At 38.7% G+C, this 27,498-nt stretch overlaps 1 protein-coding gene across 1 annotated transcript; it reads left to right on the top strand.

Moving 5' to 3' along the window:
* LOC139150859 (synaptotagmin-17-like) lies at window positions 1-27,498 on the top strand. Its single transcript, XM_070723284.1, has 7 exons — window positions 1-236; window positions 529-711; window positions 2,490-2,507; window positions 4,664-5,518; window positions 23,678-23,798; window positions 24,256-24,480; window positions 24,876-27,498. Exons 2-7 carry the CDS (start codon window positions 694-696, stop codon window positions 25,001-25,003), a joined length of 1,365 nt encoding a protein of 454 aa, XP_070579385.1. The 5' UTR covers window positions 1-236; window positions 529-693; the 3' UTR covers window positions 25,004-27,498.

Here is a 27,498-nt window from a genome sequence, read left to right as displayed (position 1 = left end):
GTAATGCGCTGCGCAATGAACGACCCTTGCGCACATTTACAAGATTCGTATAGCGAAAGGTTGAGGGTGTTTACACCAACTTATCAACAATGGTAAAGCTCGGCAGCTTCGTGATGAACCTATCCATACTGCAAAAGATGTTACATTAATTGAGATCAAGGCCGTGTGGTCTGATAATTCAGCTGCGCATCGGAAAACCCCAGATCGACAGTCGCCCATGTTAGGATATTGAGGAGGTAGGTTTGCATCTGTCGCAAACAGTGCTGTATGTTTCATTCTATCATTGCCTGAATATTTCAGCATTTTCCTGCGTGTACATTTCAGAGGTACGCATTGCATGGCATCGGAGGGCAAAGCGTCGTTATTCCTGGATATGTGACTGTTACATTTGCTAGCCAGCAATTCCAGATACACCTCCAATGATGTTGTTATCACTGTCGACAAGTCAAGGTCTACACACTGATAACGAGTCTTCTCTCTCATGAATATTACATGGGCTTTTTTTGCTATCTTGATTTCAACTTGCAGAGAACGGCTGGTAATTACTGGCTTAAGATACATCGACAGATGGGGTTTTGAAATTGTGCAGCCTCGCTACTCCGCATTGCATGATCTACCGCCCTTGCAGCATTCAGATCTGCAAAATAATACATCCAATTTTGAGTCTGAAGCAAGTAAACAATAACTGCAGACATGTCTTCTTATGCAAAGGTAGGTAATTAATATTTACAGGCGCAATTGCATTATTGCAAAGATTAAAAATCCTGCGGCGTTTCCTTATGGAAGAATTTCCGCGCATTTTGCAGAAAATAGTATTTCAATTTTCTGATCTGTTATTATTATGTAGAATAAAGCCTATGGCCTGTGAGGCTTGGCGCACGGCGTTGCTAAAATTACCTCTCACGTTGACGTGAGAAGATTTTAACTGCTTACATTATATGGCTTGCTGCAGCCAGTGTGAATGGAATATCTTTCATGGAGCCTGGAATCGCCAGGCAGTGACGAAAGGGTTATGGAGAGGAGAATGTGGAAATGGATTGGATGTTGACATTGTTAGATGGAGTCAACGAGTGGTGTTAATTTCCTTCGAAATTAACACGTTATGAATTGAATGGATTTCCATATCCCAGCTGTTTGACAATAGTTGCCCTATCAATTGCTTTGGAGGCGCTAACAAACTACAATCAAATTCTGCTTCAAACACTTATTAATCAGTCAAAAAAGAAAATTGAATTTTAAAGTACCCTCTCGTTGATGATTAACCTTCGTTAGACAAGTTTTAAAATCTCACAGCATACCCCGACGCTTCGTAAATTGACTGCGTTGCCGTTACTGTGGAAGGCAACACTTCTCGTTCTCCTCCACTCTCTCAACATTTATCGCTGTTTTCGATGAACAAGTTTAATAAAATTATCCTAAAACATAGCCGCTCTTCATTTTAGTATTTTCAAGCAGGGCAGTAAATTTTTATTTCATTTCGGCGAAAGCTAAGTTAAAAATAGACATTTTTTACGGCGATGTCTAGATGATGAGTATCATGACAATGGTTTCTCGGTGGTTTCCATACTCACACTGAACCAGGATATAATCCATTCTTATTACCACCCACATAAATTATATCGGGTTTCGTGGAGCGAATGGGGTCACGTACATGGATGAGATGAATGCAGCACGCAAGGTGCTCTGTCCTATTACGCATACCAATGTGGCATAATAAATATCAACAGATTATCAGGAAGCCATGAAATATACAGATCAAGATGAGATGCAAAGCCTTATTAGATTACCACTTAACTTAGGTCGATCACTGGCTGTGCTCACATTACAAAAGTTTTGAGTCAGCTTCAGTAAGCCTTGTTTACCTGTTCAGTTTCATTTCAGAGCCGCCATTGCAGTGTTTGTTCATTTAAACCTCCTCCCCACCCCTCAAAAACCAGCTGGATACCATGATGTCTCTTTGACTCCCTTCGTTTTATTATACCGTGGAGATAAATGGGAACATTACAGCTTAGTTTGTTGTACCTCTTGATCATTTGCCATTATTTATCTACTGTTTGTAAAGTCAATTTTCTTCTCTCTCCAAAAATTCTGTCAAAAATACCTGGTGTCCATCTAGTCAACACAGCCTATGCCTACGTGGTGTCCAATATTATTGTTGACAGTCTCATTTCAGTCCGGACCAGAATTCATTTGTCAGCAACTTTACAACGATCCATATTATATGCAAGAATTGTGCTTGAATGTAGTTTTGAAAGAAAGAGAGGGAAAACTGTATTCTTTGCCGGTACAAAAAATTCATGGGAATATCATCAGAAGTTACTGCTATTGGCATTTTGAAGTTAGCGATGATGATCGTTCAGTTTGCTTCCACATTGTGTGGCTCTGTCATGTGTGAGGAAATGAATAAAGCCAGATGCAGTCTGACGATAAAAAAGTTAAGGCTAATAATTTTCTGTCCTTTTTGCCCTCTGAATGCATGGACACGATAGCTGGAGCACGAAGACGAGGTAGGTGGATTAATGTAATCAATATGGAGCATGACAAGCACGCACCTGGAATATTTCCATTTATAAAATGCCGCTGGGACTTTGGATATTTAGTAGGGCTGTGCGCGATAGTTTTCAGTTTGACGTAAACATAACATTATCCAAATCACAGAGGTATAACTTTGACAAAATTTGTTGCCCGTTCCAGTATTAGATTCTGGATAGGTCTCCAGTCGAGAAATCGTACCCATAATACCTTCATTCTTTCCACCATGACACCGTTATGTACGTCAGACATACACGCCATACAAGAAAAAAAACGCTACACGATCTCTTGACAAAACATACGTTAGAACTTGAATGTGTCATTTCTATTGTGATTTCATGAAACTTCAAAGCTAGCGGCCAAGCTCTGGATCATGTACTGTAAACGATAGATTCCAAGAAATGAACTAACAAGGCGAGAATATACCCTTGTGTGCTCTATTTTATGCCGTTCTACAGTTAACATGCATTTGCACATGTATTTTGGATTTTACACATTTACAGATTTCTAATCTTTATCACAGACACTTTTCATTTCACCAAGAAATAATAAATGGTCATTGTTTATACTATATTTTGACGCTGTGTGTGTATATACATACATACATACATACATACATACATACATACATACATACATACATACATACATACATACATACATACATACATACATACAGACATACAGACATACAGACATACAGACGTACAGACGTACATACGTACATACGTACATACATACATACATACATACATACATACATACATACATACATACAGACAGACAGACAGACAGACAGACAGACAGACAGACAGACATAACGTCCAGGCCTTTAAAATGTGCATTATCGAATACATCACGTGACCAGGTTCGCAAGTATCGTTCAAAAAACCTGTACCATATAAGAAAAATATGGTGTTTATTAACAAATACAACGTGTCTGTGATTCAGATGTATTCATTGTAAGGCCAATCACCGCTGTTCATTTAAGCCGCATTTGACTGGGAAGACAGTTGTGGGCATCATTTAGGCATTTTAACAGTCTCTCTTCAGTTATTGAAATTTTGATAAGTATAGCATGGCGTCTCGGTCAGACCCGAGGCGTATGGACATGATGGAATGTCGGCGCCCAATCATCTTTAGAGGTTTTCAAATGGACTGACACCTTCTGTATTGATGAAGTAGGGAAAGCGACTCGCCAATCCAATGCTACTGATCGAGATTAAGGCCGTTCGTCGAGATATTGATTTAAGTCCTCTCTAATACATTGATGCTTTCCAAAATTTTATCTAATTCTCCGAGAAATTGACTTCACGTGTTCTAAAATATCCTCCCTCAATACATTATGTTTGTCCGTATGTGAATGTGTTCATATGTATGGATTTATATGTATGTATGTATGTATGGAATGATGTGTGTGTGTCTGTGTGTGCGTGCGTGCGTGCACGCATATGTATGTATGTATGTATGGATGGATGGATGGATGTGTGCATTTATATATATATATATATATATATATATATATATATATATATATATATATATATATATATATACGTGTGTGCGTTTTTGTTGGACGATGGATATATGTTTATAAGTATAAACAGAAACGGCGATCGACTTTGACGAAATGCATATCAAACATGATTTTAATACTTATGCATAATACGAAATATCAACCAAGCGCCTTTCCAATATGTATCAACATCCTTCAGTTTTTAGGCGAAATTCAACCTACAAAGGCTCACGTTTTCCCCGGTTTTGCATTGAGTGATATGACATGATAAATTCAAGATGACAAGCAGCACGATTTCTGCAGTGCACACTGAGTGTGAGTAAAGCATCCCCTGAGGTAAATGCCTATGCAGTTCAGTCACGACTCTCTTCGCCCTAGCTACAATGCGGTAGTTTGTCTGAATTATCAAGTTACCAACATTAGCTCTGTATATTTAATAAAGAGGTAATATTTGAAACTTTGGTGTTGACTGGAATTATCCTATATACATCTTATTCAACCTTAAGTTATATTGATGGAAACATTTATAATATTATACTTTACGGTTCCGCGAAATGTCATAATTTTTTGTTCAGAAAAGTTTAAATATATCTTGATTTTCCTTTTCGTGTACAGGACGAAAATCTGCTTTACAGAATACTGAGCGTTCTATGCTGTCGCAACGGCTGTCGGTACTGCAGTGATTGTTGCAAACAGAGGGCAGATGACAACCCAATGCCTAGCAGCAGTGAGCAGTACATTGTACAGCCTTCTCAAGACCAGGAAGATGATCGGAGGTGCTCGGTTGATTCTCGACGATCTTCGGCAGGTGCTGACTCCAGAAGAGGCTCGTCCTCTGTAATGAGCGATTCGCGTCGTCCCAGTACACCGGCTCCTGTGATCGACATGAAACCCATCGAGTTCTGGACGGCTAGCACGAATAAAGAAACGGTCCAGCCTCGTACACCTACAAGAAGATACCACGGGGAGTTTTCTCAATACGGAGACATTAACAAGTTTCAGCCCAAGTTGTACGAGGTTGAGGAAAACCAAGTTGAATTGACAGACGAAGAAAAGGTAGCTCGCTACAGATTAGGACAAATTCACTTCAGTTTACAGTACAACATTTCGAACACTCAGCTTACTGTGCGTATAATCAAGGCAAAAGATCTACCGCCGCCAGTTTGTAATGATTTCACCAAACAAGATTTTGCACACTCAAATCCTTATGTAAAAGTATGCCTGCTGCCGGATCAGAAAAGTTCTCAACAGACGACGGTGAAGAGAAAAACGCAGGATCCTATCTTTGAAGAAAGTTTCACTTTTGAGCTGCCGTTCAAGGAAGCACAAAGAAGAACGCTGTTGTTGTCTGTCCAGGATTTTGATAAATATTCTCGTCACTGTGTCATTGGTCAACTTATCTTACCGCTGGAAGGCATCAACTTACTAAAAGGGAAACATATGTGGAAACCTCTGCAGCCGAGTACGCAGGTAAAAAGAAAACTTAATTAGACTCATAGCGCATGCGCACCAAGTGGCTGTGTTTGAGCAAACTGTTCCTATTGTAATCGTTTCACGTCACAGGCAAGCCTTGAAAATCTTGTCGAACCAATCATTCATACGATCAATTCAAATCAGGTCAAACACCTTATAGTATAAGGATAATAAATGAAAGAGTTGTAAAGATTAAGAATAATCCTGTTTACGTACTATCAGGCATCTGCGCCTCCGATTTCAGAAAACAAGCACGCTGAGAAAAAGTAGCACACAAAAACCCCCCAGATTGCTTGGAAAAGTTCTTCTAAAGGCCCATCTCAATTTGAAGTCAATGTAATTATCACTAGGCTGTGCAGAACCCCGTTTTTCCCGTGTTTTATCATACTAACTCCACGATTATTTGACCCCAAAAATCTCTTGGTCCAGCCTGCTCACCGTGCATGCCATTTACCTGCCGACATTAATTTTCATAAGAGACCGGTTCCATATAATCGCCGGGCGTTTCATTGTAGACTTGCATATCCAGCAAGTGCATTAAGGAAAAATAAGAAGTCTATCTCACACCCAAGGGATTTGAACCATTTAAAAATAGCTCATTGCCATGGAAACAAAATCGCATCTTCTAATTTGACAGTTGAATTTGAGGGGGCTGCCCGCATGCTAACACAGTAAATGGAGGATGTATTTGGTTTTAACCAGATTTAAAATGAAAACAAGAAAGACTCGGAGAACACGAGAGAGATAGAAATCGATACAGCCAATAGAGCTGACTATTTTAGAGAAAATAAAGCAGGATTTAGTAGAATGCAGGGAGGAAAACAGTTTGATGACCCGAGCAGTTTACATTGATTGCACACTCTGATTGGGGAAATCCAAACACTAACTCACATTTTTGACAAGTACAATCAATAGCTGTAATTTCAGTCAATCACGTAGGGATACCGACATGTGACTTCTCTGTAAAGGCAAATAATTTGATCAGACTGAACCGACCGGACGCCCGTCACGTGATTGTTTCATCCTCTCTCTCTTATAAGCTTGACGGTTCGGTGTTTTCAGTTGATCGCAGGATCTTTGTAAGTGAACTTCAAGAATTTATTTGAGCGTCAAGGCCTCGAGTTGATATCTGAATACCACAAGGCACATTGTGAATGTGTTGGCAGACAGGCAATAAAAACAGCAAGAACTTAATATTTTGTAAAAACAGATCATGCAAGAATATTTAATTTAAACTCATAAAACGAAATATTCTGCAATTTGATCGAAATATGTGTCGAATATATAGGCCTACATAGTGCCTCTCCAGTGAGATTTCCTGGCGAGGGATGGTTTGTCGATTTCCATGGAAACTGGTCAGGTGATCAGTGAAAGAATCGCGCGGTTTCAGTGTGGTCTATGTGGGTAATGCCAGGCCATCTGTTTACTCGAGACTCGATATATCACCATAGGCACCGTTTGTCTCTGCCTCAACGCTTGACTTGGTCGTTATTGCTGACGGCAGCTAAATTTGACTTGGTCGTTATTAGCAGAGAGCGCACCTTACTTATGGCATTATCTTGTACTGCCCATTTCTGACTGTCAACATCACATTTGACTCTTAACCTTTTGGAAAATTTTACTAATGCTTCTCATGATATTTGCATATCGAAGTCACTGTCTTAAACAGTGGCATAAAATCTTTTTACTGAAGATTCGCTTCTGTTTTAGCCTGCTGTCGTGTCAACATTTCAGGCGCCGTCACTAGTGGTGGCATATTGGGATTGTTGTTCGCTGTCAACCATGGCGGCCTTATTTTGTATCAGATGATGTCAAAATCTATGGAAATACTTGAATTTCAAAGAACGTTGTCTATGATCATAAGAATACAAGGAGATTCAGGTATCAGATCAAAACTTACTCGCTGGAATTTAGACCTGACAAAATTTTGATATGATGAATTTTTTCAAAGGTAATATATTATTTGTTTTGAAAAACATCAATGGGAAAATTTTAATTATTCAGCTTTACCATCGTCATGGTTTCTGAAATTCTTCTTTAAAGAAACATTTTATTACTTTCAAAAAAAATTGTGTCTGATACTGTCAGTTCCCGCTTTCTTCTTCCAGACATCAATAACCATACAAATCTGTATGCCATTCTCATATTATTTGAGTTTACAAGCTTTGAGGTCGTTCTATTGATCTGAAAGGACGACGTAGAGCTTTGGAAAGCCGGGAATAAAAAAGAAATCACGAATGCATATAATCAGATATTTTGAACCCACCCATGGCCCGAAGTAATAGCTTACCGTACACAACATTGAGTACAAAAACTGAGCTCAGCATTGAAAGCACAATGTTACAAAATACTTTACTTCAAATATTTTCTTCAAAATAATAGCACTGGGGGTCCAAAGGCACAGAACGGTTGGATTGCATTTTTCACGGTTACACTTCTTCCAATATCTTTCAAATATGAGATGTCTGACAGAAATATTTTTTCTTTCCCATTTTTCGAATACGTATAGGTTAATTCTTTTGCTGCCAGCGATTTAAGACGGCAGCCATGTTGTCCCAGACATTATTTAGGTCATATGACATACCTTGACACCGGATTATTTCCAGTGTTGTCTAAAACAGACTCTTATCATTTAGAATGTCTCGACTGCTGCTCATCCCTTTATAACATCCAATATGGCGTCGCTAATGAATTTTACAACTGAGTAATTATCGAGTTGTTCAACATTTATAGGCACTGCTTCAAACGGTTGCCGTGGCAACATCACGATAGCTCCACACGTCTTCCTAGCGACACGTTCACTGTGTATCACAAATGCATTGAGCGATCCAATCCAAATATGGATATTTCGATTTATGATACAAAGTCTTGTAAATCTGGTCAAGCTTTCAAGTTGTCGTGTTCTGCATCTTGAACGGAGAAAACATGCTTTTCCCAAGTGAAAACTCAACGAAGCAGTAGGACGTCGGTGCCCGGGTCTCCAATATTCATCTTCCAGCATGCGCGTAGGCTGAAGGTTTCCACTGTCAAATTGATGGATTCAGTCATTTGTTAAATTATAATAAATTGGAACGCAGAGGGAAACTGCAACAATTCATAAATTGAATTTTCAATATTGCGAACCTAAGATTTATTTTACTGCAGGTTGATCCCTGTTCGAAATACCCGGCTGCAATATTCAGAAATTGCAGGATAAACAAATATTATGCAAAGCTTACTTTTGCAAGCAAAACTCGATTCTTAAATTTTCAGATTATCTCAGTGCCACTCTTCAAAGCGATATTAAAACAAATTTTGCCACTTCAGAACAAATAATTCAGATAGTATGTTCCATATGATTTCGTCATATCACCGCTTGTGACGTAATCAATGCACCATCGGATTATTTTGATTTTTAAATTTTTTTTATTTAATTATGTGGGTTTTATTTTTAATTTTGTCATCATGTATATGTGTCTTATATTCAATGAATTGAATAAGCTACGCATGTAAGATTATATTCGATACACTAGTGCATCTAGAACGGTAAGATTAATACATATATTTGTGATATAAAAATCTTGTTGGACCTTGATATAAAATCAGTGTAAGGAATGTGAAAGTATTCTTGTAACGGTGATCTGCATGTATGCATCTATTGTACAGAACTGCGGTGATGCATGTAATTGCTAACGCTCTTTGTCACACAAACCTCTCAGGGCAAAGTTCATTGATCGATACAATGACGTCATGTTTGGCTGGATGCAAATTTACAAACACAGCTTTATTGAACCAGGCTTATTGTTGCGTCTCGTTCCGAGGGAGAATAGTCATCTTCAAAGTAGTATGGCCGCTATGGGGTGCACAATGTCGATAACTTCTAAAATTGTATCAGGAATCGCGATGACAAGATTATTTCACAAGTAAGCATGGAATCATATCAAAGTTATTGATATCAAGATAAGACCAAAATGTGCTTTATGGAGTAAACTGAGTGATGAAACCTTCGAAGGGAATCTGTCCACATCACCAACATATGTGGTGGTGTTTCAAAGCATGCAAAGTAGGGCATTGTCCCCAACTAGAAAGGCATAAACATATTATATTTTCAATGTTTTAGTATTTACTTTAATTTCTCCTCGTTGTTAATTTAACGATGTTGATTAGTTTTAACGGTGTTTTCTACAAGATGAGTCAAGCTGGTTGTCAAAGCGCCATTTTATTGATTGGTTGTATGAGGTCCAAATACTGTCCACAAGACTGTCCCAAGTACAGCCATATGGCTTGCATTTGCAAATACCACCTCAGTTGCTCTCATGATCACTACTGTGTGGGTGGCATATCTCTTTGTTGCCACTGACAACGCTGTTGACGTCACAAACACGCGAGACTGTTCGTTTTAGGTGTTGAAATATGAGGAAGAACAAGTAGGGAATAGAGAAGTGTGCGCGTTAAGCTATGGCTGTTAAATTTCGGCTCGATATCTGCATTCTCTGAGTGCTTGATAAGAATGGGCCGGGTTCTTCTGGTCTCTGTCCGTTTATGATGTACGGCACACAGTGTGATGGAAACCACGCTCCTTGAATAAAATTGTTGGCCGCTTATTCATTGGGGAGTACTCGCAGAAACGCTGAAGTCAAGGAAATCGTTTAGTTCGGACAACAGTTTGGCAAATGCGGCCGGTAAATTCTCAGGGGACCTGTCACAAAGATAAACTGAGTAATTATCCTTCGTGAGCTCACGGTGCACATTCAGTTACACTTGAATAGCAGAGAGAGAGAGAGAGAGAGAGAGAGAGAGAGAGAGAGAGAGAGAGAGAGAGAGGAACAGGAAGAAAACGAAGACGTCGAAATGGCTTCTCGGAATGAAATTTTGAACAATTAGGTGAATCAATTAATCCCGTCTCTTCATCAGACAACCGCACAGAGCATTGGGATGCGAAAACAGTGACTGCCACCCCTGGGACACTATTAGCTATAATATTTACAAAATACCGAACGTTGATAGCAGAGGACAGGAAATTAAAATGTATTTCAATGTGACTATCTTATGCTGAATGCAAAAAATATGTGGCCAGAAATAGCCGCACGGCGATAACGGTGAATAGCCTGTCAAACTCCAGTACCCGTTTATATAATGTGTAATTTGCCAGTCAATCACAGACAGTGGATGTGCGCGTTAATATCTGAAATCAAAATTATAATTCTGTGGTCAGAATGAGAAGGCAAAATACAGCATACCTGGCTGCAAAACCATTGACTACTGTGGTTACAATATCTAAATTATAATTACTATTCAGGTATACGCCTAAGGATGAACGTTTGAACTGTATTCTCATATGAACAGTCCATACAGCTGTAGGGCTACAGAATGAACCTGTGACAGAACTCCACAAGCTGTAAATAGGTATTCTCCACAAAATGTCATCATAGTGTGTTATTTCGGGTTGACTAGTACTATATTTGGATACGTAAATGAACATGACCCCAAAGGTATCAGTCGGAGAAGCACATGCTTCAAAAAAGACAACCGTTTTGCCGATCGACGCAAAGTGTCATTTTGTGGTCATAGAGAAAATCGTTAATCTGAACTCTTGAACCGCACGTGATGAGAGAATGTAAGGACAGCTGACAGCAACGATATAAAACGGGTTCCATAGTCTCTACGCACGATAAGCCTGTTATAATACGTTGTAGTGCTGGTAATATTTCAGGGCCAGTCAGACATAACTTAATAAGCGGAAAATGCATTGAATGGATAACCAGCTTTTATTGCGTGTGCATCTTTCATAACAATGCCTTCTCTTTTAGATATTTTGAAAGGGGAGATTTCCCATAGCGTTTACACTATCCGCGAATACCAATATACACCAGATTGTACACAGAGAAAGGTTTGCATTATATAGAGGCTGCAGCGTCGACAGTCGAAGAGAAACACGATTGACTTGCATTAAACGGAGAGTGACGTAGAACTGTAAGACCATTGCAAATTGAAATGGTAGCCCATGGCTGCATTGCGAGTGCATTTTCATGTTTTCCAATGAGCGTCAAAAGACAGTGCTCACGTCAAATACGTCTATATTGATGTACAATCAACAACACTGCAAATTCACGCAGCACAAAATACTTACGTTGTACCACAGGAGAAAATAAAAAACTAATTGTCAGTTCGTGGGCATGGATGTATCTTAGCTTTTTGTTCTTGTCAGTGAATTTACAATATGAACAATGAATGTAGAACATGAACAAAAAATTACATGAATATAATTAGCTTTTGATTTTAATTTTTCATCACGGTGACGTCACTGTCGTTATATGTTTATTGTGCACCCACTGTGTCAGTTACACGACATGTCAGTTTAACATAAATTACTTCAATTGTCGTAAAAAGCTGGTAGATGTAAGGTTTGATGATTTTTTCACAATTTTTGTTATAAAGTGAAACGTCATCCACTGACCGCCCCTTGAAATTAAAAATGGCCGCCATTCTTATGTGAACTCTATGGGAAAATATTAAATTTTCTATTTTCATAAAATAGGAAGGTGAAAACTTCATCTACTCCATGGGCTTTAAAACTTAACAAGAATTGTAAAGGTATGTGAATATCTGTTCCTGAGGCACATTCTAGTCAGGGTCAGGGTCAGGGCCACAAAAAATGAACAAATGTGAAATAATTAGATACACGCGTAAAAATCCGCTTGGCTCCTGCACCTACATACACTTTCCACGAACCTTATGACGTCACAATTGTGGGCTTGATAAGCTTATGCTTAATTAAAGTCGTTTTAGACACATTTTATTGCAACATTACGGACGAATGGTCAAAGATGTTGTGTGCTATACAGGGGTTACGTTGACTCTATTTGACAGTGACAATCTGAAATTTGAGTCAGTCAGTACCAACGATACCTAAGGCAACGATGCATTTGTACACTATATATATATATATATATATATATATATATATATATATATATATATATATATATATATATATATATATATATATATATATATATATATATATATATATATGAATACACAAATATATATATCACAAATCATACATACATATATGGAGACAGACAGACAGACAGACTATATATACATATATATATATATACACAACTGAGTTGATCAGGATAATCTAAAATATTACATTTCCACTACAAATTTGTTTCGTATAGGCTGCAGAGCCGCCTACACTCATCGGGTGGCTGTGATCGACTGAAACTTTGGGCGGGAACGATTTCTTTTGTTTTGTTTTTGTTGGCACCTGTTTGTTGCAAATGGTTGAATAATTAGTGACTGCACAAGAGAAATTTTCTCCTGTGTCTGCAGGTCGATACTAATTCGTTTCTATTGTTGAGGGAGCACATTTCTGGATATCTGAGGAGTATGAATTTCTCGTGGAGGCACAGATTGCATTTTTTTGTGACGTTGGAGTATGGATTGCATTGCTTTATTATTTTCCAGTCAATCCTGTATTCTGTCTTTGCATCTTTCAGTGACCAGATGTGCTTGCTCAGTTCGGTGCTGTTTCTGTATTTTGTGTTGCGGAATGATAGCATGTGGTTATTATATCTTGTTTTGAATGGAGTCTCCGTCAGGCCGATGTATGTTGCGTGTGTGTTGTTGTCTTCTCTGGTGACCGTTGCTTGGTAAACCACGCCCTCGGTGAGGCATTTTCCTGGCAATGGGCATTTGCTCTTTTGTCTGCAGTTGCATTCTTTATTGGCGATGGTGGCGGTTGTGTTCTTGTTTTCCATTTCCTTGGCAAGTACTGATTTGTTGTGTGAAGTGATAATACTTTGCATGTTCGGCATACAGCTGTAGCTTAGTTTGAGTGTATTCCTGTTGAATATCTTCCTGAGTGGATGATCGTGGCGGAAACATTTGTCGATTAAATGTAGAAATTTGCGCCCGATGTTGGCGTTGACGCTATTGTCAAACGGTGGGTTGAACCATATGATGTTTCGTGTTCTTGTGCGTTTTTCCTGTGTGTTGTACGGGTTTGAAAGTGAGTTGGTGGTCGTAGCCGCTCTTTTTGAGTGCATCTTGGTATGGTGTGATGGCTGATCGAATGTTTGTTTGTCTGATGATATGCTGGTCAATCGTTTGTTGATGGATTCTGGTATGTTGCGGATGATGGAGGGTGGGTGGTTGCTTCTGTGGTTGACGTATAGCGGGATGTTGTTTGGTTTGGTGAAAGGCTTGAAAGTTTCAGTGCGTAGGTCGAAGGTCACGTCCAGGTAGTTGACAGATTTCTTGTTGGTTTCTATGGTAATTCTGAAGCCGTGGTCTTTGAAAACTGCGCATATTTGTTTCTTTGTGTTCTCCATTTTCCTAGGTGGTTCGTTAAGTGCAGCCAGGCCGTCGTCTCTGTAGGGGCCGACTCGCAGCGATTTCGAAGCTGTTATCCAATTGGGTGGCTGAATCTTACCAATATAATGAAAACAATACAAATAGACTCCCTAAGTGGCTGTGAATAGTGACAATCGACCAATCAGATATAACCTTGCAAACACGCTGCGAGTCAGCCGCTCTGTAGAGGCCTGCCTTGTCTCCGCATATCGGTTTAAGCAGTGACAGCAAGTAGGCCCCTACAAGCTCGCAAGTTTCTGCGCCGTCGAAACTGCCCATTGTCACATCAAATAGTGTGTCTGTTGTCTTCTTACACCAGGTTGTGTTGTCATTGAAAAGTAGTGATTTCTTTGCTTGCAAGATGATGTTTCTCTCTTCGGCAGTGATCGTGTTGTAATTTGATGCAAAGACCAATGCTTTTTTCAGTAAATCCTCCGTTATTGATGGGTAAAAGTCAACTATGTCAAAACAGATGAATGTGTGCTTGGATTTGTTGGGGATCGCCTTGTACCAGTTGATGACAGATTGCGTGTTTTTCATTGGTTTAACCGCTTTTCTTTGCTATATTTGTGTTCACCCGTTCAAGGATTTTTTTGCTGATGATGCCGATTTCTGATTTTGATGGGTTTATCAGTCTGCATACTGGGTTGTTGCTGAAATTTGTTTGTGGTCTTTCAGTGTTATGAAAGCGTCTTTTTCTGCGATGGCATCAATCCTGTCGTCTAGCTCAAGGCTTTCTGCAATCTTTTTTTCCTCTTTCACTATTTTGGGTTTTGTATTTTTCGGGGCTTTCTTGTATGATTTTGTTATGTTGTTCTGTAAAAGTTGGTTGTACTGGGCTGGTTCCATGCGGTAAAAGTTTGTTGTTTTGTCAGCTGCTATAAGGAGTTTGTTGTCATTTCTGATATTCTTGACATCTTGCGATAGTCTCTTCTGAAATTCACAATTGTTAGATTTTCTAAATTCGATGTTTTGGACGAGCTCTAGCATTCCGTCTTCAAATTCTTTTAGCTCGCTGACGGGTTTCGGCGATTTTGTGGTTTTGAAACCGAAGGTTTCTTTGTCTGGTTTACAAGATGGATTTAGGAAGTGGAAGCTTTCCATCGTACTCGCCTGAGGAATGATTCTGTTTTCTCGATGAAACGTTTCAAGTAGCCTTTCTGGTTTGCAGTCGGGATGTTCTTCGTAGAGTATCCGAGGTTCACAGGTTCCATGTTGATCTAGAGAGTGCTCAACGAATGCCGGAGCGAAGTATATACTTGTTTAGTTCAAGATCAGCTGGAGTAGAGTGCTCAATACTAGAGTAGAGCTAAATACACAACTGAGTTGATCAGGATAATCTAAAATATTACATTTCCACTACAAATTTGTTTCGTATAGGCTGCAGAGCCGCCTACACTCATCGGGTGGCTGTGATCGACTGAAACTTTGGGCGGGAACGATTTCTTTTGTTTTGTTTTTGTTGGCACCTGTTTGTTGCAAATGGTTGAATAATTAGTGACTGCACAAGAGAAATTTTCGGGGCGACTCGCAGCGATTTCGAAGCTGTTATCCAATTGGGTGGCTGAATCTTACCAATATAATGAAAACAATACAAATAGACTCCCTAAGTGGCTGTGAATAGTGACAATCGACCAATCAGATATAACCTTGCAAACACGCTGCGAGTCAGCCGAAATTTTCTCCTGTGTCTGCAGGTCGATACTAATTCGTTTCTATTGTTGAGGGAGCACATTTCTGGATATCTGAGGAGTATGAATTTCTCGTGGAGGCACAGATTGCATTTTTTTGTGACGTTGGAGTATGGATTGCATTGCTTTATTATTTTCCAGTCAATCCTGTATTCTGTCTTTGCATCTTTCAGTGACCAGATGTGCTTGCTCAGTTCGGTGCTGTTTCTGTATTTTGTGTTGCGGAATGATAGCATGTGGTTATTATATCTTGTTTTGAATGGAGTCTCCGTCACAAACGCACAAGAACACGAAACATCATATGGTTCAACCCACCGTTTGACAATAGCGTCAACACCAACATCGGGCGCAAATTTCTACATTTAATCGACAAATGTTTCCGCCACGATCATCCACTCAGGAAGATATTCAACAGGAATACACTCAAACTAAGCTACAGCTGTATGCCGAACATGCAAAGTATTATCACTTCACACAACAAATCAGTACTTGCCAAGGAAATGGAAAACAAGAACACAACCGCCACCATCGCCAATAAAGAATGCAACTGCAGACAAAAGAGCAAATGCCCATTGCCAGGAAAATGCCTCACCGAGGGCGTGGTTACCAAGCAACGGTCACCAGAGAAGACAACAACACACACGCAACATACATCGGCCTGACGGAGACTCCATTCAAAACAAGATATAATAACCACATGCTATCATTCCGCAACACAAAATACAGAAACAGCACCGAACTGAGCAAGCACATCTGGTCACTGAAAGATGCAAAGACAGAATACAGGATTGACTGGAAAATAATAAAGCAATGCAATCCATACTCCAACGTCACAAAAAAATGCAATCTGTGCCTCCACGAGAAATTCATACTCCTCAGATATCCAGAAATGTGCTCCCTCAACAATAGAAACGAATTAGTATCGACCTGCAGACACAGGAGAAAATTTCTCTTGTGCAGTCACTAATTATTCAACCATTTGCAACAAACAGGTGCCAACAAAAACAAAACAAAAGAAATCGTTCCCGCCCAAAGTTTCAGTCGATCACAGCCACCCGATGAGTGTAGGCGGCTCTGCAGCCTATACGAAACAAATTTGTAGTGGAAATGTAATATTTTAGATTATCCTGATCAACTCAGTTGTGTATTTAGCTCTACTCTAGTGTTGAGCACTCTACTCCAGCTGATCTTGAACTAAACAAGTATATATATATATATATATATATATATATATATATATATATATATATATATATATATATATATATATATATCACAAAGCATACATCATATATGGAGACAGACAGACTATCTATCTATCTATCTATATATATACATATATACACACACACACACACACACACATATATATATATATATATATATATATATATATATATATATATATATATAGACAGACACAGACAGACAGACAGACTATAGACACACATCGTGTTTGTACAATACCAGTGTACGCTTGTAAGCCGTAAGTACATTAAAGTGTGTTCTGAATAGCGATGTCTTGATTCCCTTCGTAACAAGTCCCTCTATCACAAATGGAGTCTGATTGTGTATACGACGTTTTCAATGAACTCCTAACAAAGTATTTAAAGAATCAAATATGAACAGCAATAATAATGATTGCTACATTTGTTTTGTGCTGAAGCTTTCCACTCAGACTGGTCAGGATGAAGTGTTATCTAGTTGAACGTCGAAAGTTTCGGTACTAGTGCTCAGGGCCACACTATGGCAATGTGTGTGCATGTTGTGTGTTGATGTGTGCCTGTTTCATCATACACATATATAATCGCTTTCATTACACGTTGTGGGTGTTAAAACTGTCACACACTTGCGTCACAGTACATTGGTGGCAGCAGTGCGAAATGACTAATGGTGTTTGCGGACACCTATCGACACAGTTCACCTGCACTGTTACATATGTCATCCAATACAGCCTGGCTAACATCATCATAGCCAGTCTACAGATCAGGATTTACGAGCCTCATTCATGTGAACTGGTTGAGCCTGGTCTCCTTCAAGACTGTCACAGAATTGGAAAATTATCGTATTTTGTGCAATTTCTGACATTTAAGGGTAAAATTGCATTTTGATAATACGTTATGCTTTGCAATTTCGATGCAAAAAGAATAAGTTCACGGGAGAAATTCTGCATTTATTGTAGCCAGAAATTAGCTGTCAATACTGTGACGTCACATGAAGAAGAAAAATTAAGCCCGGATGAGAAGGGTCAGTTGTTTAACTGTGAAAAACCTAAATGATGACTTAAGTACGTGTTTTAACTGAGAACTTAGCGATAGGGAAATCAGTTCTCGGGGAAATGTCAGTTGATTAATGGAAATGTCTTGTTTAGAAGGATGTCGGTCGTACTTCAAGGCCAAGTTTAAATATCTAAGTCATCTCCTTGTTCAATAGGAATGTCGTCTGCATGTCCAAATACTCGCCATGTCGTTGTCTCTTTAATTTCCCTCCCATTAGAGGTGAAGAGTTAGCTTTGGAATTCTACAACGCAACGAATCTGAAATCTATGAAGTGATTATTTTCGGAAATAAAGTCGCATGGTGATTTAAGATAATCTATTAATTATAAACAAGGCTACGGATATGATGTTATTAAAAACGTTGGTCGTGATTTGACTCGGATAATTTTCAATTTGGCAAATTTACATAACTATTAAACACCTTTTGATCCCGTCAATATTGTTCCTGACCATATCACGAGATAATTTTCAACTAAAGCTTTGTTATCCGAACGTTCTCTCTGAAGTTTGTAATATTGTTTTCGTTTTTCGCTAGATATGCATGACTGTACAGCAACCACATGTAGTCAGCGTCTAAATTCGTGAAGTATAAGTGATTTTCATACAATATAAAACCTGGGGATAAAAATGAAGCGTAATCTATGATCCAATTTAAACAGCAAAAGCTTAACAAACATTCCAACAATTTTCACGTTTCAGAACTTCTTGTGGATGATTGCATTTGATGATAGAACGATAGAACGAGGCACGATCAATAAAGACATGCAGATAATACCGAGTGCGTTAAGTCAAGTTTAATTTAAGAGACCATTCAAGTCAGTATTCTGTACATGGAATGTCGAGGTAGTTCTAATTCTTTGTCTTTATCACCTACTTCTAAAAGTAGGGCGAGTTGCCTGGCGGATATATATATATATATATATATATATATATATATATATTATATATATATATATATATATATATATATTATATATATATATATATATATAATAAATGTATTTATGTATTAAATGTATAAATGTTTTTTCTGTTTATATATATATATATATATATATATATATATATATATATATATATATAAGCGCCCGCCGATTGGTAGACCCTACACAACGAGATTTCACCAGTTCACGACATACACGCATGAGCAATAGTGTACGCGTGTACATGGAGTTTGTGAAAACCAAACTATTATATAATAACAGTACGGTATGTATACTTACATTTTGTTGCAACGAACACAGATTTAGCTTTTTGTGTAAGGGTTTTAAAATTATTTTTTCCCTAGCTATGAGTTCGAATAAAGTTTGTGTATTAAATACAGCCCGACAAAATGAGTTATTACAGTTGATCAACGTTCTGCAAAGCTGATATGTGTTTCTATGCACGCACGCGTGCACCGATGACTTCAGGACCCGCCGCTGCAGACGACACCACAAACAACCACACGTTTTTGCACGTCACTTAGGAATATGAATACGGGTGTACGTTTTTTTTGATAGCATTTTGTTTATTAAGTTTAGAAAATAAATCCTCAATTGCCTTATCAATAACCTCCTTCTCAGAATCACTGATCTAGTATTTAAGTAACAGATAATAATTCATTTCAGGATTACCTGGATAGGTTCCAACTAAGGCATACCACCATTATAGCATCGCTATTTTCGCATCTCGGCCGAAAAGATCGCTTGACTTTCTCGCCGTCAGTATACTGGTTTAAATAAATTGATATATGATATTATGTTAAATATATACATTATATGTACAGATTTTGACAAATATATTGTAATGTATATTATGTATGATACAGTACAGCATTGAGTATATTTATGTGTATTTAATATGCATATTATTATGTATGGCATTGATTTGTTATATATTTGTTTATTTATCTTCCGGATGTTCAAGCACTTTCGCCTCCCTAACCTACAATGTAAGGCCTCTTTAGGGCAGAGCAGTACCAGAATGTGAAGAAATATAGTCCACCCTGGCAATTATTTCGACCACTTTTTTCGAACAGTCTATTGATACAATGTGGTGTTCAAATACTGGAAGGACAAATCCGAATCTATGCAGATATTACAGAACAATACTTTCATCAAAAATTAGAGGCCGCTTTGTACAGTTATCATTGGATCATCAGACTTGATGACCTAATCAAGTATCCATTATTGCCATCGTGACCGTACTGCAAGTAACTGAACGCATTTACCATGAATTGCATTATATTGAAGACAGCATTACGATGCATATCGCTCTGTCCGGTCAACTTCTATCTATTTTCTTCCGCATACGTTTACAACCTTACAAAGCAAAAAAATATTTGCCCCTGTGACAGGCTCTGTACAGACCCTGACGCAACCCTATGGTACAAGTCTGTGTCAACGAAGACACCCATTGCTGTGACAAGGGCTGATGTACAGGTCTGAGGCCAGTACTGTGATGACATGGCTATATACAGTGCTGTAGACACAGTGATTTGACAGGGCCTGAAATTTCTGCCTGTCCCACCTACACCCCTATGCCTGTCTGAATGTATGTATGTATGTATGTATGTATGTATGTATGTATGTATGTATGTATGTATGTATGTATGTATGTATGTACGTACGTACGTACGTACGTACGTACGTAAGTACGTATGTATGTATGTATGTATGTATGTATGTATGTATGTATGTATGTATGTATGTATGTATGTATGTAAATCGAAGTATACAGGTGTCCTCGTGGGAAATTATGGTACTCGATGCTTACAGTGCTTCTGTCTGAAGATTGCAGGATATAGGCAAGTTGACAAGCAGGCAGAGCGGGTAAATAATTGGAGGGAGGGAGGGAAGGTAAGGAAGAGGGGTCAGGGACGGACAGGTGTGTAACAACGTGTACATGTATGTGTTCACGGACACGTACGAAAACTTGCAGGTGTTTTTTAGTGAAGGAAATGTTCGACACAAACGCACTAAAGTGTAAATAAGAACACAAATATTTGGATTGTATTCGTTCGGCCCGAACAGTCTTGGTTTTATCTCGTATAACAACTATTAATATTTTATACATGTACTAGCAGAAAATGTCATATGTACATTGTGTGTCATATATATTGTGTAAAATTCCGAGTACTGTATAGCTGTAGTCGGAAACTCAAAACTTTACAGTCTATTTTTATCATATTAATCGCTTAATTGCAATTTGCGTATTTGCTGACAACGTAAACGGCACACGTGTTCGTGGCATCTTTTTTAATGCCGTTCCTAGGCGTCCTCGGTAACGGCACCGCGGATTAACTCACTATGACAGAATTAATACGTGCGCAGCCCGATGTTTCATTGAGATGGTACGCAGGATGGCCCATAATGGTACATTAGCCATAGCCTCTTTTCAATTGGATCTTCACCTGCGAAGACGGCGGCTCATCTCTCATAAAGGGCTTCCTTTACACTTTTTGCCTTGTGGGTGCTATATCCATCAAATGTACTTATCATTTTTGTCAGCCACCTTGCTTATTCCGCCCAATTTCTCACTTGTTTTACGCAAGTTGCACAATATGCACAGAAAACAATGGGCAAATAAGCCTTAATCTCTCTTGATGCACACTCGTGGAGAAAAAAAACAAACATGTATCTTTGTGAAGGACTGGAAGACCTGCGCTGTATCTTAGGCCCACCTTCGTGGCCAGAACGAGGCAAATTCCGTTAATGAACAAAATCAACTCCGATACAACACAAGCTGCCGTTGATGAGCTATTAGCAAAACGAATTTAGTCTGGAGAACTCGCAGGAAATGTTAGAGGACGAAACAGAAATAGAAATATCGCATTACTTGAGGAATAAGGGAGATAAATTAATGTCTGGCTGCACTAATTTGTCAGTACCTGGGAAGTGGTGTGGGGCTTGGCGGGAGATCCTTCGTTCCTGTGTCAGGAAATGGAATGGAAACCATTAGACTTTATCAGTCCCACTTGGAATCAGAGTCTCAGTCAATTGATCAGAAAATTGGTTTTCGAGCGGAGCTTACTCTCTCAAGGGGGAGAGGAGGGGTATTCTACAATTAAAATCCAGATGGATACGCATTATCTGCAAGATTTTGTTCATATTTTCTTTTACAGCGCTACAGACCGACTAATTTTGACCTTAGATTTTCCACAAGTAAAATAATATTGATGCGCTGTGGCCCCGAGAAAGTCTTTTTTTGCACTTTTTGCCAAATGTTCTGTCTACATATCTATCTCTCGGTATCTTGCTGTCAAACATTTGCTTGTCGAATTTTGGATGAGACCATTTAGCTCTAAACGCTGTGATGGCAGGACATCAACAGCAGAGAAACAGAATCCGTTGTTGAAACGTGTTATTCATTATTTCCAACATATTGTTGAGAGATTCACACATTGCAAACCATTGAACTGATGAAAACGACGGTTATTATTTACCACCATGCACCACCACCACCACCACCACCATCACCATCGTCATCATGATGGTCAACTGTTACCTGCAGACCCATACGAAATGTGTCGATAGATTATTTTATTTCTGTTCATGGAGATCTAATAAAACGTAAATTTGTTTTTGAATGGCTAACCTGTAATTTCAGTCGGTTAGATTACTCTTCTAAAATCTACTTATAGGTATCATACGTGAAAATTTGATATATCGCGTATGCAATGAATCAATGACGTAATTCACGGATAGCATACGTCATCGCATCATCATCATATTTATGATGCCAATTATCTGGGTAGGGTCGGCACTTTGGCGATTTACACACCATAATTAAATAATCTGAATAATGCAAAGAAAGTATCATCGAGTCACGGAATTTCACAATTGATATTGGGGATGGCAACCTGGTTTGTTTTCAACATTTTACGTTGTGATCAGTGATACCGCTTCGTTTCCACTCTGTCGTTAGAGGGCGTTTCAGTATTTCCCCCCATTCTTAGCTATGCGCATGTCATGTACTTACTGTACCTGTTTCGCTCATCCGCAGTTCTTCCAGGGTGTTCTGTTATACCGGCAAGTGAGGAATTATTGATAGGCAATCATCGGGTAATTTTGGCTGGTACTGAAACAGCAAGAAAACAGTTCCATACGTGGGCTGTCCATTAAGTTAGATCGATCATCGGTAGAGCATGGATATTTTTTCTGAATTGACCGACGCATGGAATATTTTACTGTTGATTGATTGTTACGCATCGACACTGATATAAAATTTGACATGTTCGAAAATTGAAAGCGAGGTAGAGAATGAGCTCTCAGTCGGTGTCATAAAGCCAACCGTATCCAATAAATACACCGTGAGCGGATATTGCGGGATACAGCGGTTTTTACTTACCGCACGCATAAAAGTGCTAAGTTTTGCGATTACGGCGACCTTAAACATCAGGCCCGGTTTAAACACTCAAAGTTTAGCGTTGATTGGTTATTCTTCGTGTTGAGATGCACCCCATTGAATTGTGGGAAAACGTGACAAGTGGTTACAATGTGATATCACGATACAGGATTGGGGATGTTAAGAAATAAGAGATGGGTCGATGGCTCAAGAATGAGGTAATAAGAGATGGGTTGATGGCTCAAGAATGAGGTAATAAAAGGGAACGGTTGTACTCCGGTTTGTGAAGATTATTGCTCGTTGCCTTTGTTCCCGACGTTGCCATGACAATATGACCAATCACAGCAAATGCCTAAATGCTTTGAGTGCCATGAGCGATACGAAGTGTTGCTAAGCACAGTCTGTGTATATACATACGACACAAGCCTCGTTTTGATTGTAGTGTCCACTGTACAGAGTGACTTCAAAATACATGTTGACGCTTAGCTCATGCGCAGTGTTTCATATTTTTGACAGAATAATCCGGCCCTGGGTGAAATTTTGGTGTCTTTGAATTACCTGCCATCTGCTGGAAGACTTAATGTGGACATCATCAAAGCCAAGCAATTACTACAGACAGATATCATTACTGGATCTGGTGAGTATGCGCAATAAAAATCACAATATTATACATTTTCCCTTTGAAATCGACTAAATATGGTTGTCTTGAATCCGAATTTCTGTCAGCACAGCCACTCGGCAAAATAGCTGTAGTACATACTTTTTACAGTTCCGAACTGCGGTAAGCTCCTCTTAACATGAAATGTTTTACATCTGGAGAACAGTAATTTAGATCCATAAGTAAATAATTGTTTTTGTATAGTATTGTATTACAGCTTGAATTTTGTGATTTCACTCCAGATTATTACCAATAATGTATCCGATTATCCAGTATTATGGCCCAGATGTTTTCTACATCTACAAAATCCCTGGCATTGCAAAATAATTGTTAAATAATAGCAATGATATACCTCTCCCGGCTCATAATGGACTTTGCACGTCGGAATGGAAAACGTCATTGCGTAAATAAATGTCACCAATTGTTTTGCCCACAGATCCGTTTGTCAAAATACAGCTGCTGCAAGGATTAAAACTTATCAAAACCAAGAAGTCTTCAACCAAGAAGAACACAATCGACCCAGTATTCAATGAATCTTTCAATTTCAACGTGTCGCCGGTCATGCTGGCAGAAAACAGCGTTGTCATCTCAGTGTGGGACCATAACAGCAAATGTCGCGATGACTTCGTGGGTCAGATTGTCATAGGGAAATACTCCTCAGGTAAGCAGAAACACAGCACTCACAAATAAACCGTTCCCTCGGCAATGTTTTATCTTTTAGTGTGAAAAATAAATCGAAATAAATGTGTATTTCTTATAATATCTGTTTATTTAGTCCTCGATATTCCTGTGCGCAAATTGTGCATTATTTCAGGACAATTGGGAAAACGGGAAAATGCACCCCTCACTCCCCTCGCCTTACGAAACGTAAATTGTGTTTCTGTTAAGTGCATATCTTGTCTATGATGATACATCGATTCGATGAGTTGCCTTTTGAAAATCTACGTCCAATGACAAACATCTTTTGGTCAACAGTTGTTGTTTGCCATTTTGGAAGGTTATCTTAGTTTGTAGCTGCCCGGCCCCGTATTTACATGATTGAAATTTACCCTTCAGGTCCGAGTGAGATGACACATTGGAATAGAATGTTACAGTCACAACGCTCTCCAGTCGCGCAGTGGCATTCCCTGCACACGCGTGAAGAATGCGAACAGATCTCGCCCGCCTCCGCAGCCGTGTCCTGAAGCACTTTGCAAGGCCAGTCCAGCACACTAGGAAATGCGGCGAAATGCAACTTTCTTGTCAAAAGCGCCACCAGCGGCGAGACACCGACAAAAGCGTAACGGGAAAGAAGAAGAGAAAAGCTGATCAGGAGGAAGTGATCCTGCACCTCTGTTGTCCTGGAAACCCGCACAGCTTTAAGATGCTCTCCTGTTCGGATCTGTACATGTATAGCTACACTTATAGCAGTTGTGCATAGAGCACTGAAGACCCAGTATAGATATGTAATCTTACAATTTTACAGAACTCAAGTCTTCTTGCTTTTCATTTTAATCGTAATTTCCTGTCGTCACCTTAGGTATTTTATCAGACCGAGCAGCTGAGTAGCCATCCAGAATTTCCATTATTCTGACCTTTGACCCTAACTTGCAGCAAGGTTCCCCAGTATTTACAACCCTGTATTCAACCTAGGTGTCAGACAAGCAATATCGGTGCTTAGATTTACATGGAGTATTTCGTTCTGTATTTTTTGTGTAGTGACAAATTATTTGTCGTCAAAGATCGGTGAAATCCTAGCAGTCACCTCTGAATAATATCTATAGCATTGCCTTATGTTATGGAGTTCGTAGAAAACGTACAGATTGCCATGGAAACAACGCTGACTTTGAATGAAAGCTCTTGAATTTGTATGAATTTGGGTACAAGTTTTGAAGGTGCAACTGGGAGTGATAATATTAAATCAGATTCTAGTTTCGAATCAAAATTCTGATGAGTTACACGTTTATCAACAGGACAATATTTTACGCTTGATTTCTCATTGATCCAATAGTTAAAACTACGTAAACACACTGAAGAAGAAATATATTTACATCTTAATGTGCGTTCACTGTATGATATGTTTGGATTAAATTGGTCAGAGCGCCCCCTACCGGGCCAGGTAACTAATGCAATGCAAATATTCTCCACAGTTCACAACTTCTATCACGTATATGCAATGTTGAAAGAAATTGGAATTTGTATATTCAAAATGTAGAATTTATTTTGATGATACATGTATATTGTAACAAGCTCATCGAGGTAACCTGCAATCATAGGTTATTATTTATTGAGATAATTGTCTACAGTATTTGAAACACGTTTAGAAAACCATTGTATGCAGCTATATTCTCGGAGAAAAGCGAGCCTATATTCCTATGGCATCAGTGCAACTCCGTTACAGAAAGTATTTACTTTGTAAGATATAATGCTATGTATATTTAGAGAAATGATATACAAATATCAATTTATTTGCATTGGAATTAATGCAAAGAAATTTATCTATGTTGTTAGCGATGTTTAAACAATTGTACATTAAGTATCGAGTGGAAAGATTTGTTGTAGTCAATATGCGCTAAAACTGCCAAAGTTAATTGGAATCAAGGGAGTTAGGGTAGGATTATCTTTTGTTTCCTAAATCTATGTTGCCAAATTACAAAGGTCACTGAGATCGCTATATTTGCAGTTGATCTTATGAACAGCGACCTCTACGAAAGATAAGACCAGTGACGATGTCTGTACCAAGCCTGTGCTTTTTGGAAGTATTGTTTTTACTGGCGCGTTCCTGTGAATTCGCGACCTTTCCACATTAATTACAGATTATGTCGGTGCTAAATGTAGAAAATAGAAGCAACTTTTAAATCTCAGAACTTTGCCGGTGAATTATTTCAGGTCAAAGTTCGCCTTCTCTCAACTGGAGGACACGCACCATACCGACAAATAGGCCTAATTATTAGTCTTCGATATTCTTGCGAATTTAACTGTCGTATCAAAGATGCATGTGTGAATTCTCATAATTCTAATCACTTTAAATTTCAGATCGTGTCAAAACAACCGCAGGTTGTAATCAAAATGATAATTTGACTGAAATATCTACGTCGATGTTGCTTTTAGTCTGGTATCGAATGTTTTTTCCTCTGAGTCGAGAGGGGCCCCGTAAGCCTTTGCATCATCTTGACAGACTGGTCAAGTGTTCAATATCACTTGACCTATATACTAAATCAATATACTTCGTTACATGCTTTAGGTATTAGCTGAATGGAAAATCTTGAGAAAGCAATTCATCTTTTGGTGTAATTCACAAACATCTACACCTTGTACATTGATCATGTTGTATTTAGATATTTCAGATAAACGACCCATTGCATTTAATGGGAAACGGTCGTCGGAACTGCGCCTGTGCGAGTTTCTTGTTTACAAACAATGTATTTCGTGCACGACTCATATCTAAATGCACCTCATCATCATAGCAGCAACATTTAAATTATACGATGTAGATTATGACAGACATGTTTTAACTTTCATCAATCACTATGGTATCTAGAATACAGTGTTTACATTGGTCGTATGGGTCCAATACGACTTTGAGCGCAGCTCCGACAACTGTATCCCTTTAAGCTAGGCTAAGCATATTTTCAACAATGATTTTGGCCGTGTTTAAAAGTGAAATTTGTAATAAAGTTCAGTGAACCCTGTGGAGTTA

Source organism: Ptychodera flava, chromosome 15 (assembly GCF_041260155.1).
Source record: "Ptychodera flava strain L36383 chromosome 15, AS_Pfla_20210202, whole genome shotgun sequence".
Lineage (NCBI taxonomy): Eukaryota > Metazoa > Hemichordata > Enteropneusta > Ptychoderidae > Ptychodera > Ptychodera flava.
The sequence above is the reverse complement of the archived record's forward strand: the minus strand, read 5'-3'. Positions and strand labels throughout refer to the sequence as shown.